The sequence below is a fragment of the Lepidochelys olivacea genome, assembly GCF_965140295.1.
Source record: "Lepidochelys olivacea isolate rLepOli2 genome assembly, chromosome: 4".
In the NCBI taxonomy this organism is placed as follows: domain Eukaryota; kingdom Metazoa; phylum Chordata; order Testudines; family Cheloniidae; genus Lepidochelys; species Lepidochelys olivacea.
Window position 1 is genome coordinate 46,432,692 of NC_140414.1, and position 14,588 is coordinate 46,447,279.

The following is a 14,588-nucleotide window of genomic DNA, read 5'->3' on the forward strand; positions in this document are numbered from 1 at the left end:
AATGGGGAACCCGGGGCCGTACGTCACACCGCCTACGGCACCCCGCGGGGGCCAAACGCCCTGCGCGATTAGTCGGCGTGGGCGGGGCGGGAGAGAACGGCGCGAGGGGCAGGCACGGGGCGGGGGAAGGGTGGGGGAGCGCGGCCTCTTGCGGCGCCCCGTCGCCCCGCCAGGCTGACGGCGCCGCGGTAGGAGCGCAAGGCCCCGATCCCGCAAACCCTCGGGCACGTGGCGGTGGGGTGAAAAAGGCGTTGGCGCCTAGGGCGTCGGGGCGCGCGCCTCTCCTGTAAAGAGGAGCAAACCCAGGCAAGTGAGGCGACCCCCCCAGGGGTCTCGGTGGGAGGCTCAAGGCACGGGATTAATGTCTTTAACCTCATAGTTTTCTGCGGTCTCAAGTCTTGTAATCCCGCATTTGTGAATGAAGGAGCGAGGTGAATTTGAGCCTGGAGGCTCCATCACTATCATCTTTTTCTTTCTTTCTTTTATTTTCACTTTCTTAAGTAAAACTAGATTTAATTAGGGCTTGTCTAGAGGGACACCTATTCCCGCTTAACTGCCTGCGTGGATGCTCTTATGCCAGAGTAAGAGTTCTTTGCTCCTGTTTAGTTTTAGCTGATCTGGAAGTGGATTAAATTGATCTGGAATTCTAAAAAAAATTATTCCAGAATAAGAGCTCCACACACGGAGTTAGGAATAGCAATTATGCTTTATATTCACACCCTACTTTGATCCAAATTAACTTCTCAGTGTAGACAAGCCCTTACATTGTATATTTGTGCAGTGGAGAGGGCAATGATCAGTGTTGAATAAAATCTCCCTTTTTAGATAATAATCTATTTCTTATGAAAACTTAGAAACCCAACTCAGGGTATCTTGGATAATGGAATATATATATTTCCAAAACAGTCAGAATTGGAAAACAATTGTATTTCATGTAGATCGTTTTAACACAGGATTAATTCAATCTTATTATACTTGGGATCAGCAGCACTGCAGGATATAAGAGCTTGGATTTTAACACTAAATCCTAAAGCAGAAAATTTACAGCAAAAAGTATGGAATAACAGCTCAACTCTTGCCATACTCCTCTAATGGAGCCAAACACAGAAAAGGCAGATTCACCCCTGGTTTTGGTCAAATTACCCTTTTAACTCTGCTGCCTAGTATGGGGCATGATCCAAGTCCCATTGAAGTCAATGAAAAGACTCTCACTTTAGTTCAATGGGCTTTGGATCATCCAAACTCCCAGACCCTGGGGATAGTTTTGAATATGTGAACCAGCTACCCCATTGTTTGTTTTTTATGCCTGTAACTGGGAATTGTTTATCTCTTTTCCTTTTTCTATAAAGGATCCAGGGGTGCTGGAATAATTTTTATAGTGGGGGTGTTGAGAGCCATTGTACAGTTGTACCAAACTGTAAATCCTGTATATAATAGAAACCACTTCAAGTTGGGGGTGTGGCAGCATCTCCCATGCCTGTAGTTCCAGCACCTGCGTAAGGACCCAATAGCTGGTTTTCCTGTCTGAAAGTTGGCACTTTTGTGTATATAGAATTCCCTTTTTGCCCCTCTATGGGTAGTGATTTTTTAATTTCAAGTTACTGACTCATTTAAAATTATTAATCACATTTTTATCATCTGTATAGAGGGTTCCCCCATGCTATTAAGTGGCACAAAATCTTGTAGATAAATGATGCTGTATTTGACATCTTTCTCATTATAAGGGCAGTTTATAGTGCTTATTTCACAGTGAACATTTACTTTACTTAGTATAATATAATTTAATAATAATCCTTGGAAAAGTTCACCGTATGACAAAACTATCTACACATACAGGCCTTTACTTACAGAGTGAATTTGGAAACATAAAAAGAAAAGGAGGACTTGTGGCACCTTAGAGACTAACCAATTTATTTGAGCATGAGCTTTCGTGAGCTACAGCTCACTTCATCGGATGCATACTGTGGAAACTGTAGCAGACTTTATATATACACACAGAATATGAAAAAATACCTTCTCCCACCCCACTGTCCAGCTGGTAATAGCTTATCTAAAGTGATCATGTTATTAATGAGATTTGTAGTGGCATTTAAAACCACTGATTTTATTTTTTTTTAAGGTTTGAGACATTTTCTGAGCTGTTATATTTTGAAATGCATATGATGTAAATAAAAAGTAATATTAAAAAAGATTGGTATATTACTACAGTTAATGTAGTGCTTGTGTTAAAGGTGTACGCTGATATACATCAGACTCAAGTCCTGTTATTTCTTCAAAACTAACACAGCAATGACACTGGCAGTATAAGTTTCCCCATTCTATCACATTAATATCTCCACCCATTTCTGGAGGGACCACCTCTGGGAGTCAGAAAATAATTCAGTCTTCATGAATGTCCAGTCCTCTGCTGACACTGACAAAGGTACCAGTTGTGATAATGTTCTTTGAGAACAGCTATCCACTAAAAATTGAACTCAGACCATTACAACTAATTTCACCAACCTAAGGACTGCAGGATCGCACCTTTATAGGCGACATGGAACCACTGATGCTATCACCACCAGTCCCTCCTACTGGTTGGCTTTTGTATTTTGAGGAGGGAGAGTGGGCGTGGGAGGGAAGCAGGAAATAGTTCTAGTTAGCACATTAATTTGTTTTAAATAATATATGTAATAAAAAAAAGTTTTTCTAGTGCCTGGTAGATCAAAAGCCAGTTGGTCTAGAGAGACAAAATTACTGTTAAGATATAAATTAATTGCTCTTGGCTTCTTTTCTGAGCTAAATATAGCTTATATAAAGTTCAAATGCAATGGGGGTTTTCTATTACTAAGATGGTGAAAAAAAATTGCTAGCTATGGAAGTATAAAAATAAGGCTATTGAGGATTATCTGTTTTGCCTAATTATTAATGAAATGTGTCCACAACTTTGAATATTTAACCATGATCCTATATAGCATTTAAAGCAACATTTATTAATTTATTAGATATTCAGGATATACATACCCATATTTTTGCTTTCTCTTCTCCCTTCCAAGGAGCTTTTGGCTGATTTTACACTGATTTTTTTCCCTGGATGATATTATATTTTATGTGAATACTGCATCTTTATTATACTTTTGATTCTGAAACGGTAAAAATGTTTTTAAATGACATTATTACTGTTCTTTTGGTAAACAATAGAAGAAAACAGTTGTGGAAAGATGAATAAAAGGCATGGAATAAAAAATATGCTCATTTCACATTGTGAACAGACCTTAGTTACTTGAAGATGATAAATGAATACAAACTTTGATTTAATATGGTAAAACTATAAATATATTTATTGCTAAATTCAGTGGTCTAAAGGACAATACAACTCTGTGAAGAGATACACCAGAAACAAAAGGATTCCAGCACCAGAAATGCTGAAAATAATTTAAAATTCATTTTATTTTGTGCTATGTTTTATTTGCATTTGTAAATAACATAAATACGGAGAGGCAGCATGGGCCAGTGATAGGGAACTGGCCAGGGACTCAGGAAACGTAGATTCTGTTACCAGCTCTGCTAGTGACCAGATTTGTGATCTTGGGAAAGTCATGTCTCCTATCTGTGCCTCTGTTTCCCATCCTAATGTACACTGTAAGCTCTTTGGACTGTCTCTCAGGTGTTTGTTCAGTACCTAGCACAACTGGGTCCCAATCTCAGATGAGACCTCTAACCACTGCTGTAATACAAATAAATAATTTTAACACCACATGCAATTAATCTTTAAATAAACTGGAAGCCAGTGTGAGAATGAGAGCCAGATTGAACTGAGTAGACCCATGTACCCAGTCCCCTCAGTGCATGCTACTTTTGACACAAGGAGGTTAACAGGAATGCCTCTGTGGTACTACCTGCATCTGCTCACACCAGTGGACCCGCAGAGGAGATTACAAGCATGAAGAAGCTGGGTGAAGGCACAGTGTGGACCAATGTTTAGGTTGTTCCCTTTGGCAGCAGCACTGCAAGGAAAGCAAACACTTTCCAAGCTTCTATTGCTGCTGCACTGCCAGGGAGCTAGCAAAAGCAACAGAGGGCCACTCTGAATTGGTGCAAGCCCTCGTCTTGGAAGGCTAACCCTGAAGAGAACACCTTGTGCCCCCAGTGGATGTTGGAAAATGTATATATTTTTGTACACTGGTGTGGTGGGGCAGTGCCCCACCCCCTGAGAAGAAGGGCTGAACCAGGCCAGAGGCCCCGCAGACCCACAGCAGCCAATCAGAAAAGGCCTACTGGGAGCCAGTCAGGGCCAGGATTACAGCCAGCCAATCAGGGCTAGGCTAGGCCCTATATAAAGGCTGTCCAGGAAGCAAGCAGGGTAGTCTCTCCCTGGTGCTTAAGAGAGGAGGACTGGCTCCTGAGCCTGAAAGGCTGCACCTTGAGCAGTGCAGGGGAAGGGCAGAAGGAGCTGGGGAGCTAAGGAAAACCCCCAGGCTGCTGGCCTAGCTACAAAGGGTGGGGCAGGTGTATAGGACCAAAAGGGAAGCAGCCCAGGGACAATAGCAGGGCAAGGGGAGAGAAGGAGGGCAGAGAGGCTGCTGCTAGAGGGTCCCTGGATTGGACCCTCCCCTGTACTACACCTGGCTGAAGAAGGGCATGGCCTGATCCAGGCTGTAGATGGCCCCTGTGACAAAGGGGCTAGACTCTGAGACTGCAGCTGGTCACTACAGGAGGTGCAGATGGTGGACTGCTGCTAACACCAAACCCCAGGAAGGGGGCTAGACCAGAGCAGTGGACGCTGTCAGAGGGCAGTGTCCTGCAGAGGATGCTAACGAGCATTGTGGGTCCAGCTGCCAGCAGGGTGAGGGATGGATGGGACACCACCAGCAGAGGGCACCCCACAGAGGACAGAGCTAATTTCCGGAGGTCCCACAGTGGTGAGTGCCAACCCTGTCATAACCGGACTCCCTGTTTCTTCCATGGGGGGGGGCGCGAGGGGAATGCCTCCCACTCTCCAAGATGCACAAATTTGGGGGAAATGCAATAACTATACATGGGAAGAGGATATTTGGACTGGATCAAAGACCTCAGCAGCTGGGCTACTTTACAAATTGACAGACATTTCATAAGGGTATTACACTTTGGCCTTTTGAATTTTGGTCATTGGTCTAATTTTAAGATTAGATAATAAAAAATAATTCAGTGCTTTAATGTACACTATCCAGATCAAGCAGCCATCAAACACTAAATTTACTTGTGAATTCTAAGCTGACTGTTTGGTGACCAACTAGAAGATAAGAATGGCCATATTGGATCAGATCAAAGGTCCATCTAGCCCAGTATCTTGTCTTCCACCAGTGGCCAATCCAGGGTGCTCCAACAAGAATGAACAGAACAGGTAATCATAAAGTGATCCATCTCGTCGTCCATTCCTAGCTTCTGGCAAACAGAGGCTAGGAACACCATCCCTGTCCATCCTGGCTAATAAGCCATTGGTGGACCTAGCCTCCATGAATTTATCTCTTTCTTTTTTGAACCATGTTGACTATTCCCCAACAAATTACGTTCACCTATGTACCTGACAATTTTGTTCTTTACAATAGTTTGAACCACTCTACCTGGTACTGAAGTCAGGCTTATCGGCCTGTAATTGCCAGGCTCACCTCTGGAGCCCTTTTTAAAAATTGGCGTCACATTAGCTATCCTCCAGTCATTGGTACAGAAGCTGATTTAAATGATAGGTTACAGACTACAGTTAGCAGTCCTGCAATTTCACATTTGAGTTCCTTCAGAACTCTTGGGTGAATACCATCTGGTCCTGGTGACTTATTGCTGTTTAGTTTATCAATTTGTTCCAAAACCACCTCTAATGACACCTCAATCTGAGACAGTTCCTCAGATGTCACCTAAAAAGAATGGCCCAGGTTTGGGAATCTCCCACACATCGTCAACTGTGAAGACTGATGCAAAGAATTCATTTAGTTTCTCTGCGATGGCCTTATCATTGAGTGCTCCTTTAGCATCTCCATCATCCCGTGGCCTCACTGGTTGTTTAGCAGGTTTCCTGCTTCTGCTGTACTTAAAATTTTTTTTGCTATTATTTTTGAGTCTTTGGCTAGCTGTTCTTTGATTTCTTTTTTGGCCTTCCTAGTTATATTTTTACACTTCATTTGCTCCTTTCTATTTTCCTCATTAGGATTTATCATCCTTTTTAAAGGATGCCGTTTTGCTTCTCACTGTTTTTACTTTGTTTAGCCACAGTGGCGCTCTTTTGGTGCTCTTACTGTGTGTTTTTTATGGCTCTATCCCAAAGGTGGACAAACTATGGCCCGTAGGCAATATCCAGCCCACCCCTGATGCTCCCCCTCCCGTGCAGCCTCAGCTTGCTGTGCTGCCAGCGGGGGAGGGGGCTGCCCTGCAGTGGCAGGGGAGAGCAGGAAGAGAGGCTCACCTGCAGCCACAGGGGAGCAGGCGGGTGGTGAAAGTATGGCGAATGTGGACGCAGGACTCAGGAGCACTGGGCGGTGAGGCAGCCAGCCAGAGAGAAGCAGCACTTTGAAGGGGAACAGCTGCTTCTCTCTGGCTGCGCAGCTGCCCCTGCTCCTCCAGAGTCCTCCACCCATGTTTGCAGGGCTGCATTCTGAAAGGGGCTTTAGAGGGGGGCCTGTCAAGGGGTGGGGTTGGGGCAGTCAGGGAGCAGGGGGGGTTGGATAGGAGGTGGGGTCCGGGGGGGGTGGTTTGGGGCAGTCGGGGAGCGGGGGGTGGTGGTCAGGTGACAAGGAATGGGGGGGTTGGATGGGTTGGGGGTTCTGAGCGGGGCAGTCAGGGGGCAGGAAGTGGGAGGGGGTGGTTAGGGTTTGGGGAGACGTAGCCTTCCCTACCCAGCCCTCCATACAGTTTTGGAACCCTGATGGGGCCCTCAGGCCAAAAAGTTTGCCCACCCCTGCTCTATCCCATGCAGCTTGCAGGGATTTTACTTTTGGTGCTGTACCTTTTTATTTTCTGTTTAACTAACCTCCACATTTTTGTGTAGTTCCCCTTTCTGAAATTAAATGCTCCAGTGTTGTGCTGCTGTGATATTTTCCCCACCACAGGGATGTTTCAATTTAATTATATTATGCTCACTATTACCAAGCACTCCAGCTATAGTCACCTCTTGGATCTGATCCTGTGCTCCACTTAAGAATGAATGAAGAATTGCCTGCCTGCCTTGTTGGTTCCAGGACTAGCTGCTGCAAGCAGCAGTCACTTAAGGTGTAAAGAACTACACCCATCCAGTACATTTTGTCGGCTTGATGGATTCCTTCTGAACAAAAGCATGTCAGCAAAATACGTATACCTTAGTCTCTCTGCATCTTGATCGTGTTGAATGATAGACCCAAAATAGGTTGATTTCCCTTTTAACTGTCATTTTAACACCAATAACTAGAAAAGAATCGTTATTTTAAAATAGTATCTGTCATAAATATAAAGGGAAGGGTAAACCCCTTTAAAATCCCTCCTGGCCAGAGGAAAAATCCTCTCACCTGTAAAGGGTTAAGAAGCTAAAGGTAACCTTGCTGGCACCTGACCAAAATGACCAATGAGGAGACAAGATACTTTCAAAAGCTGGGAGGAGGGAGAGAAACAAAGGGTCTGTGTCTGTCTATATGCTGCTTTTGCTGGGGATAGACCAGGAATGGAGTCTTACAACTTTTAGTAAGTAATCTAGCTAGGTATGTGTTAGATTATGACTTCTTTAAATGGCTGAGAAAAGAATTGTACTGAATAGAATGACTATTTCTGTCTATCTTTTTTGTAACTTAAGGTTTTTCCTAGAGGGATTCTCTATGTTTTGAATCTAATTACCCTGTAAGGTATCTACCATCCTGATTTTACAGAGGTGATTCCTTTACCTCTATTTCTATTAAAAGTCATCTTGTAAGAAAACTGAATGCTTTTTCATTGTTCTCAGATCCAAGGGTTTGGGTCTGTGGTCACTTATGCAAATTGGTGAGGATTTTTACCAAACCTTTCCCAGGAACTGGGGTGCAAGGGTTGGGAGGATTTGGGGGGAAAGATGTGTCCAAACTACATTTCCCAGTAAACCCAGTTAGAGTTTGGTGGTGGCAGTGGATATTCCAAGGACAAAGGATAAAATTAATTTGTACTTTGGGGAAGCTTAACCTAAGCTGGTAAAAGTAAGCTTAGGAGGTTTTCATGCAGGTCCCCACATCTGTACCCTAGAGTTCAGAGTAGGGGAGGAACCTTGACACTATCTGATCTAGTTTTCAGGATGGTCTTTCCATTTAATTTTATAGCAGGCAATTCTTCATCCATACTTCTAATGTTCTGGAATAATTGCAGTTGCTCAATTAGTTTTTTTTTACCTGCTGGATCTCTACGGCAAAGGAAACAGTAGGTTTAAAACCAACACATAGTTGCTTTTGGAATGGGTCGGCTTACCTCCTACATAGTGGTGGAGTTAATGGGAATGTGAGGAAGAAAAGGAAGCCAGATTCAAGAGGCTTGATAGTGTGTGTGGTTTTTTTTAAGTTGAAAACAACCCTGGAACTGTGGAGGCTACTATCTGAATTTTTAACCTACTGTTTAAAAACATCCTAAACATTAACAAGAAATTAATAAGAGGAACCATTTCTCTTCTCCCATTACTTTGTGTAATTGACAGCACTTTAAATAATTTTCACAACTATGCTGGTATAGTCAGGCAATTTTGACTTGCTCCCACAGAATTCTCCACATCTGCAGGAGACAGTGGTGTCAGATCCTGATGCAGTATCAAGACCTGGCTTCTGTTTGAGTGGGTCTTTCACACAATAGCAGGGAACAGGAAAAAAAACAATTATAAGTGGGGAAAAAATAGCAAGGAGACTCAGGCACTTACAGAAGATGAAGCTACCTTGTAACTGTATTTTGGGAGGGGATTTAATTTCATGTTAAGGGCAAACCTTTAACACATACCTTTAATGCAAGTGTCAATATTTAACTCTTTCACTGCTAATCACAACATATGAGAAAGGAGAGGAATGACCATAATGTGAAGATTTGCACAATTTTGGTGCCCCAGGGGACAGTACAAGAAACTACCAGAACTTAATTCATGCTCTTCCCTTGGCCCATAACAGCAATGGTCAGAGCAAAGAAGTGGCTCCAAGAGGGGTGTAATTCCAACCATGGGGAGTATCCTGTCTTGCTTGGGTAGTAGGTGTGAGGGAAGACCGCTTCCTCTGGGGCTCTAATGGCTGATTTGGTTGTTAGCAAACATCACTGCATCAGTTACACTTGAGTTGCACTTTCAAGCTTTTCTTGGCAAACATGAGGGCTAGAAACAATTGTTTGCTAAATGAAAATTTAGATTTTGACATGGCATGAGGAACACTCCTAGGTATCAACCCCATGATGCTATGAGACTCAGTTCACCATGACTGCCTCTGGATCATCGGGTATGCTATAACTGTATTGGCTACTTAAGCAAGTGTAAATAATTAAATGCAATATCACACTGAAAATAGATTTTTTGTTAAGCATAGACAGCATGATTGATGCTGTACAACACAAGTAGTTTGTCTTCCTGCCCTAATATGCTTACCATCTAAATCCATAGGACAGAAGTGCTCTCTCAAAAATAGATAGGAGATGCCATTGTTACTAAAAGATGTTAGAGATTGTAGACTTCATAATTTTTGGGAGGGTTTTGAAGGGGGGGGGAAACGACACTAGGTAAGCGCCTGATAGATTGTGACCGTGAGCATTTCAGGCCTAGGAGCAGTATGGAGGCAAAAAAACAATCCATTCTAAGGGGACTATATACAATTTATATGCATTCCTAAGAATTTTATACTTACTAGATGGCTTATACAACAATACAATTATATACCTAATTACCCTTTAAAGCAACTGAGTACCTCTCTCCCTTCCTACATACAAAATTGTCTTCAATATCTATAATATATACAACATACAGGTAACTTACAAGTATTGTACCATTCTCTGGATACAGTGAGTATTTTAACCAGTTTGATATAGCTATAAATTTCTATTCTTAATTTCCCCAATATATTTATTAGATGCCAAGTCCACAAAGACTTGTTTCCACAGTTCTAAGAGTTCTAGAGGATCTTCCATGTCCTGGTGAACTAGAGTAACAAAAGAATTTAAAAATAAGTCTGATCCTATCAATTTTCTTCAGCTATTATGATCAGTATTCAAGTAAACATACTTTATGCATTAGGCTTTAGAGTTATCTTCAGCTCAAATTCTGAACATACTGTAATACATACAAGTACAGGACCACATTATAGAACTATCAACACAGCAAAACATTAGATACATATAAAGCAGAGATACTAAAATAATGTAAATTAAAAATATTCAATATCCGATTGTCCTGGTTCACAGCAGTAAGAACTGTCCCAGTATATCATTTCTTCTAGTTTAGGCAGCAGCATCGAAGAATGCAATCAGTGCATTTTGATCATAACTGTCCAAAATTTCCAGAAGAAGAGGAACTTTGGTTTTCACATTTGTGCCTTTAAATTTAAATTTATCAATGAAGAGATCTGTAATCATGCCTGCAAAAAATGTTTGACAAGGTTTAGTCTTATTAAAAAAACTGTTAATGTACTTTGAGTTAAATTATGGTAGGTTTTCTTTTAGATTATAGAGCTAAAATTATTTAGTTTAATACTATGTTTCAAAATTCATTTACAGTTGAAGTACCAGAGGCTCTGGGATCCTATAATAACTTGTTTCAGATACATTCCAAAAAACAGCATTTCTACCTTTGAATTACCTGCATCTCAAGTAGAAGGTGCTCTTAGGACAAAGAAAATTGCTTAACCAAAAAAATTTTTTTTTTAAATGTGGTAGTTAACTCACAGCCTGTGTATGTAGGCTTACTGAAGCCTAGACACTGTGACACCTGTGGATTCTATGTGCTGTGAGCAGCTTCAGTGGTTACTTTGCATATCTGGATCTTGAAATCTGTAAAGATTCCATTCAGCACTGGATAATTTTAACATCTACAGGGTCTCAAGGCTTCTGGTGCATTGTGAATGGTCAGTTCTTGAATTTTTCTACTGCTATTACTAAAGTTCTGATCCAGCAAGTTCAGCACTTGAGTAGAAAAATCAGATTTCAATTTTATATATCTACAATTTGTATTTTTACTTCCTACTATATCTTTCACTTTTGACTTTCACTGTAAATACACTGACTGATTCAGGAGAGAACTTAAGGACATGCTTAAATCCATCTTTGGTCAAGATAGAACTTGCCATATTAAATCAACAGGCCGTAAACACATATCCAAAGTTAAGCACATGTTGAAGAGTTGTCCTGAATAAGGATGCATTCCTGAATTGGGGTTATAACAGTCATCCCTCTGTTTTAGCATTCACTAAATAAAGTGCATGAATCTCATCAGAATAATCCAACTCCTGAATTTTCAGCACTGCCTTAGATCTCATCGATTTTCTAAGATTCTCTTCTGAACTGTTCTCCTATAGCATCATAGGACAATGAGGCCTTCTAGTCCAGTCCCCTGTACTCAAGGCAGGACTAAGTATTATCTAGACCAGGGGTTCTCAACCTTTTTTCCTTTGAGGCCATGTGCCCTCCCCACCCCCCCAACATGCTATTAAACTCCACAGCCTGCCTGTGCCACAACTGTTTCTGCATATAAAAGTCAGGGCTGGCATTAGAGGGTAGCAAACAAGGCAATTGCCCAGGGCCCCATGCCACAGGGGACCCCGCAAAGCTTAGTTGCTCAGGCTTTGGCATCAGCCCCATACTGTAGGGCTTCATCTTTCTGCCCTGGGCCCCAACAACTCTAATGCCCGGCTCTGCTTGGCATACCCCCCGAAACAAGCCACAGCCCCCCATGGGTCCCGACCCCTGGTTGAGTACCACTAATCCAGACCATCCCTGACAGGTGTTTGTCTAGCCTGCTCTTAATCTCCAATGATGGAGATTCCACAGCCTCCCTGGGTAACTTATTCTAGTACATAACCATCCTGACTGTTAGGAAAAAATTCTTAATGTCCTACCTAAACCACCCTTGCTGCAATTTAAACCCAGTGCTTCTTGTCCTAACCTCTGAGGTTAAGGAGAACAATTTTTCTCCCTCCTACTTTTAACAATCTTGTGTTCTCCCTCAGTCTTCTCCAGACCAAACAAATCCAATTTTTTCAATCTTCCCTCATAGGTCATGTTTTCTAGACCTTTAATCATTTTTGTTGCTCTTCTCCGGACTCTCTCCAATTCGTCCGCATCTTTCCTGAAATGTAGCGCCCCAAACTGAACACAAGACTCCAGTTGAGGCCTAATCAGCACGTAGAAGAACAGAAGAATTACTTGTCATGTCTTGCTTACAACACTCCCGTTAATTACCATCCCAGAATAAGTTTTTTTTTTGTTTTTTGCAACAGTATTACTGTTCACTCATATTTAACTTATAATCCACTATGACTCCCAGCTCCCTTTCCACAGTACTGTGTTAGGCAGTGTCATAAATATAAAGGGAAGGGTAAACATCTTTAAATCCCTCCTGGCCAGAGGAAAAACCCATTCACCTGTAAAGGGTTAAGAAGCTAAGATAACCTCGCTGGCACCTGACCAAAATGACCAATGAGGAAACAAGATATTTTCAAAGCTGGAGGGAGGGGAAAAAAAAAGGGTTCTCTGTCTGTGTGGTGCTTTTGCTGGGACCAGAGCAGGAATGCAGGTCAGAACTCCTGTAAAAAGTAAGTAAGCAATCTAGTTAGATATGCGTTAGATTGTTTTGTTTAAATGGCTGATAAAATAAGTTGTGCTGAATGGAAGGTATATTCCTGTTTTTGTATCTTTTTGTAACTTAAGGCTTTGCCTAGAGGGATTCTCTGTTTTGAATTTAATTATCCTGTAAGGTATTTACCATCCTGATTTTACAGAGGTGATTCTTTTACTTTAATTAAAATTCTTCTTTTAAGAACCTGATTGCTTTTCATTGTTCTTAAGATCCAAGGGTTTGGGTCTGTGTTCATCTATGCAAATTGGTGAGGATTTTTATCAAGCCTTCCCCAGGAAAGGGTGTAGTGCTTGGGGGGATATTTTTTTGGGGGGGGAGGCGGGGGGGGGGGAGAGAGAGAGAGAGAGACGTTTCCAAGTGGGCACTTCCCCTGTTCTTTGTGCACCACTTTGGTGGTGGCAGTGTTTACCTAAGATGGTAAGAATAAACTTAGGCAGTCTTTCATGCAGGTCCCCACATCTGTACCCTAGAGTTCAGAGTGGGGAAGGAACCTTGACAGGCAGTCATTTCCCATTTTGTATGTGTGCAAATGACAGTTCCTAAAGTGGCGTACTTTGCATTTGTTCTTATATATACAGTTTCATCTCTTTATTTTTCAGTTTTATTTCATAATATCAATCTGCAGTAACTGCCAGACTCTTAAGTTTACCCATAAGAGTTTTACATGTATATTCACTGTGATCCACTGGTCCTCCTGGTGCTACTAGATTGTACCTACCTGCTAATTTACTCTAGAAAACTTAGAACTATATTTTTATCCTGTCTATTGCACGTGCATGCATGCTCTCTCTCTGGCTGTTAATATTTTTAGTGTAAAGAAAGAAGCTAAAAAAGAGAAGCTCTATTAAAGAACGAACCATAAAGTCTCTCAAGATGTGCAGGTTGTTTCTTGTACTCTTCAAGAAGGTGGTCTGATTCCTCTAAAATGCAGCGGTACTCTGGTATCAGGAAGTCCATGTTTCCCTCATGAACCTGCAACTCCTTAAAATAGATTTTAAAACGTTACCAAAGAATTAAAGGCTGTCAACTCTAAAAACGGAGTTTAGATCTGACAGTGTTGGATCATATTAAAGAAGTTCTATATTAAAATCACAAATGAGTTTGATTCCTCATTGTTTAAATTCCAGGGTATTATTAATTAAGAGGTCTCTTGGGTTTTGGTACTGTTTCTCTCCCTCTGTGTGAAACTTGCAAGCCGCTAATTGTGTTAGTACGTTCTAAGACAGTCTGTTCTCAAAGCAATTCTTTGTAACAACTACTCACACAGAGAGACTCAAAGCAATGTAACAGAAACAGCACCCAGAGACTCCCCACCCTTTTGCTGTATTCATCTCGCTTTAACAATTGTGATTAAAATAGAGATAGAGGATGTATGTGGATGGATGCTTGGTGGGGATAATAACTGAATGATCAGGGAGGTGCCAGCCTAAGAATCCAGTGTCAAGTGGAAATAACTAGAGGACCCCCGGAGGGCAGACTGGAATCCACTCAACAGCCTCAAGAATGGGAGAACCAAAGAACAAGATAACATCTGGCAGCAGGGAGCCATCAGGAATGTGCCATCTGCTGATTGATTCAGCAACAGCATGATGAAGCAATTCCCATAGACTGGCATAGGAAGAAATTCCTATAAAAATGGACTCTAGAAAGTGAGAACTTGGGGGTCTGATTCTGCAAACCAACTTCCAGGAGCATCAGATGAGCATATAACAAGGCCCTGCTCCCTCCTCATATCCAGGCCACCTGGCCAGTGGCTTGGCATGAGCAACTCTAAGGCTGGTAACTATGATGATAACCTTGCAGAACCTCTGTGTGTATGAATGAATGTGTGAATAAA

At 41.9% G+C, this 14,588-nt stretch overlaps 1 protein-coding gene across 3 annotated transcripts in view; it reads right to left on the minus strand.

Annotated features, from left to right (window-relative positions):
• Positions 1 to 8,612: 8,612 nt before the first annotated feature.
• BBS7 (Bardet-Biedl syndrome 7) overlaps positions 8,613 to 14,588 on the minus strand; it is a 44,551-nt gene continuing 38,575 nt past the window's right edge. For all 3 annotated transcript variants that reach the window (XM_084626248.1, XM_084626246.1, XM_084626247.1), the window contains exons 18-19: positions 13,609 to 13,732; positions 8,613 to 10,535 (exon numbers count right to left, since the gene is read on the minus strand). In XM_084626248.1, coding sequence (XP_084482374.1) covers positions 10,399 to 10,535; positions 13,609 to 13,732 — 261 coding nt within the window. In that variant the 3' untranslated portion in view covers positions 8,613 to 10,398. The remainder of the gene's footprint in view (positions 10,536 to 13,608; positions 13,733 to 14,588) is intronic.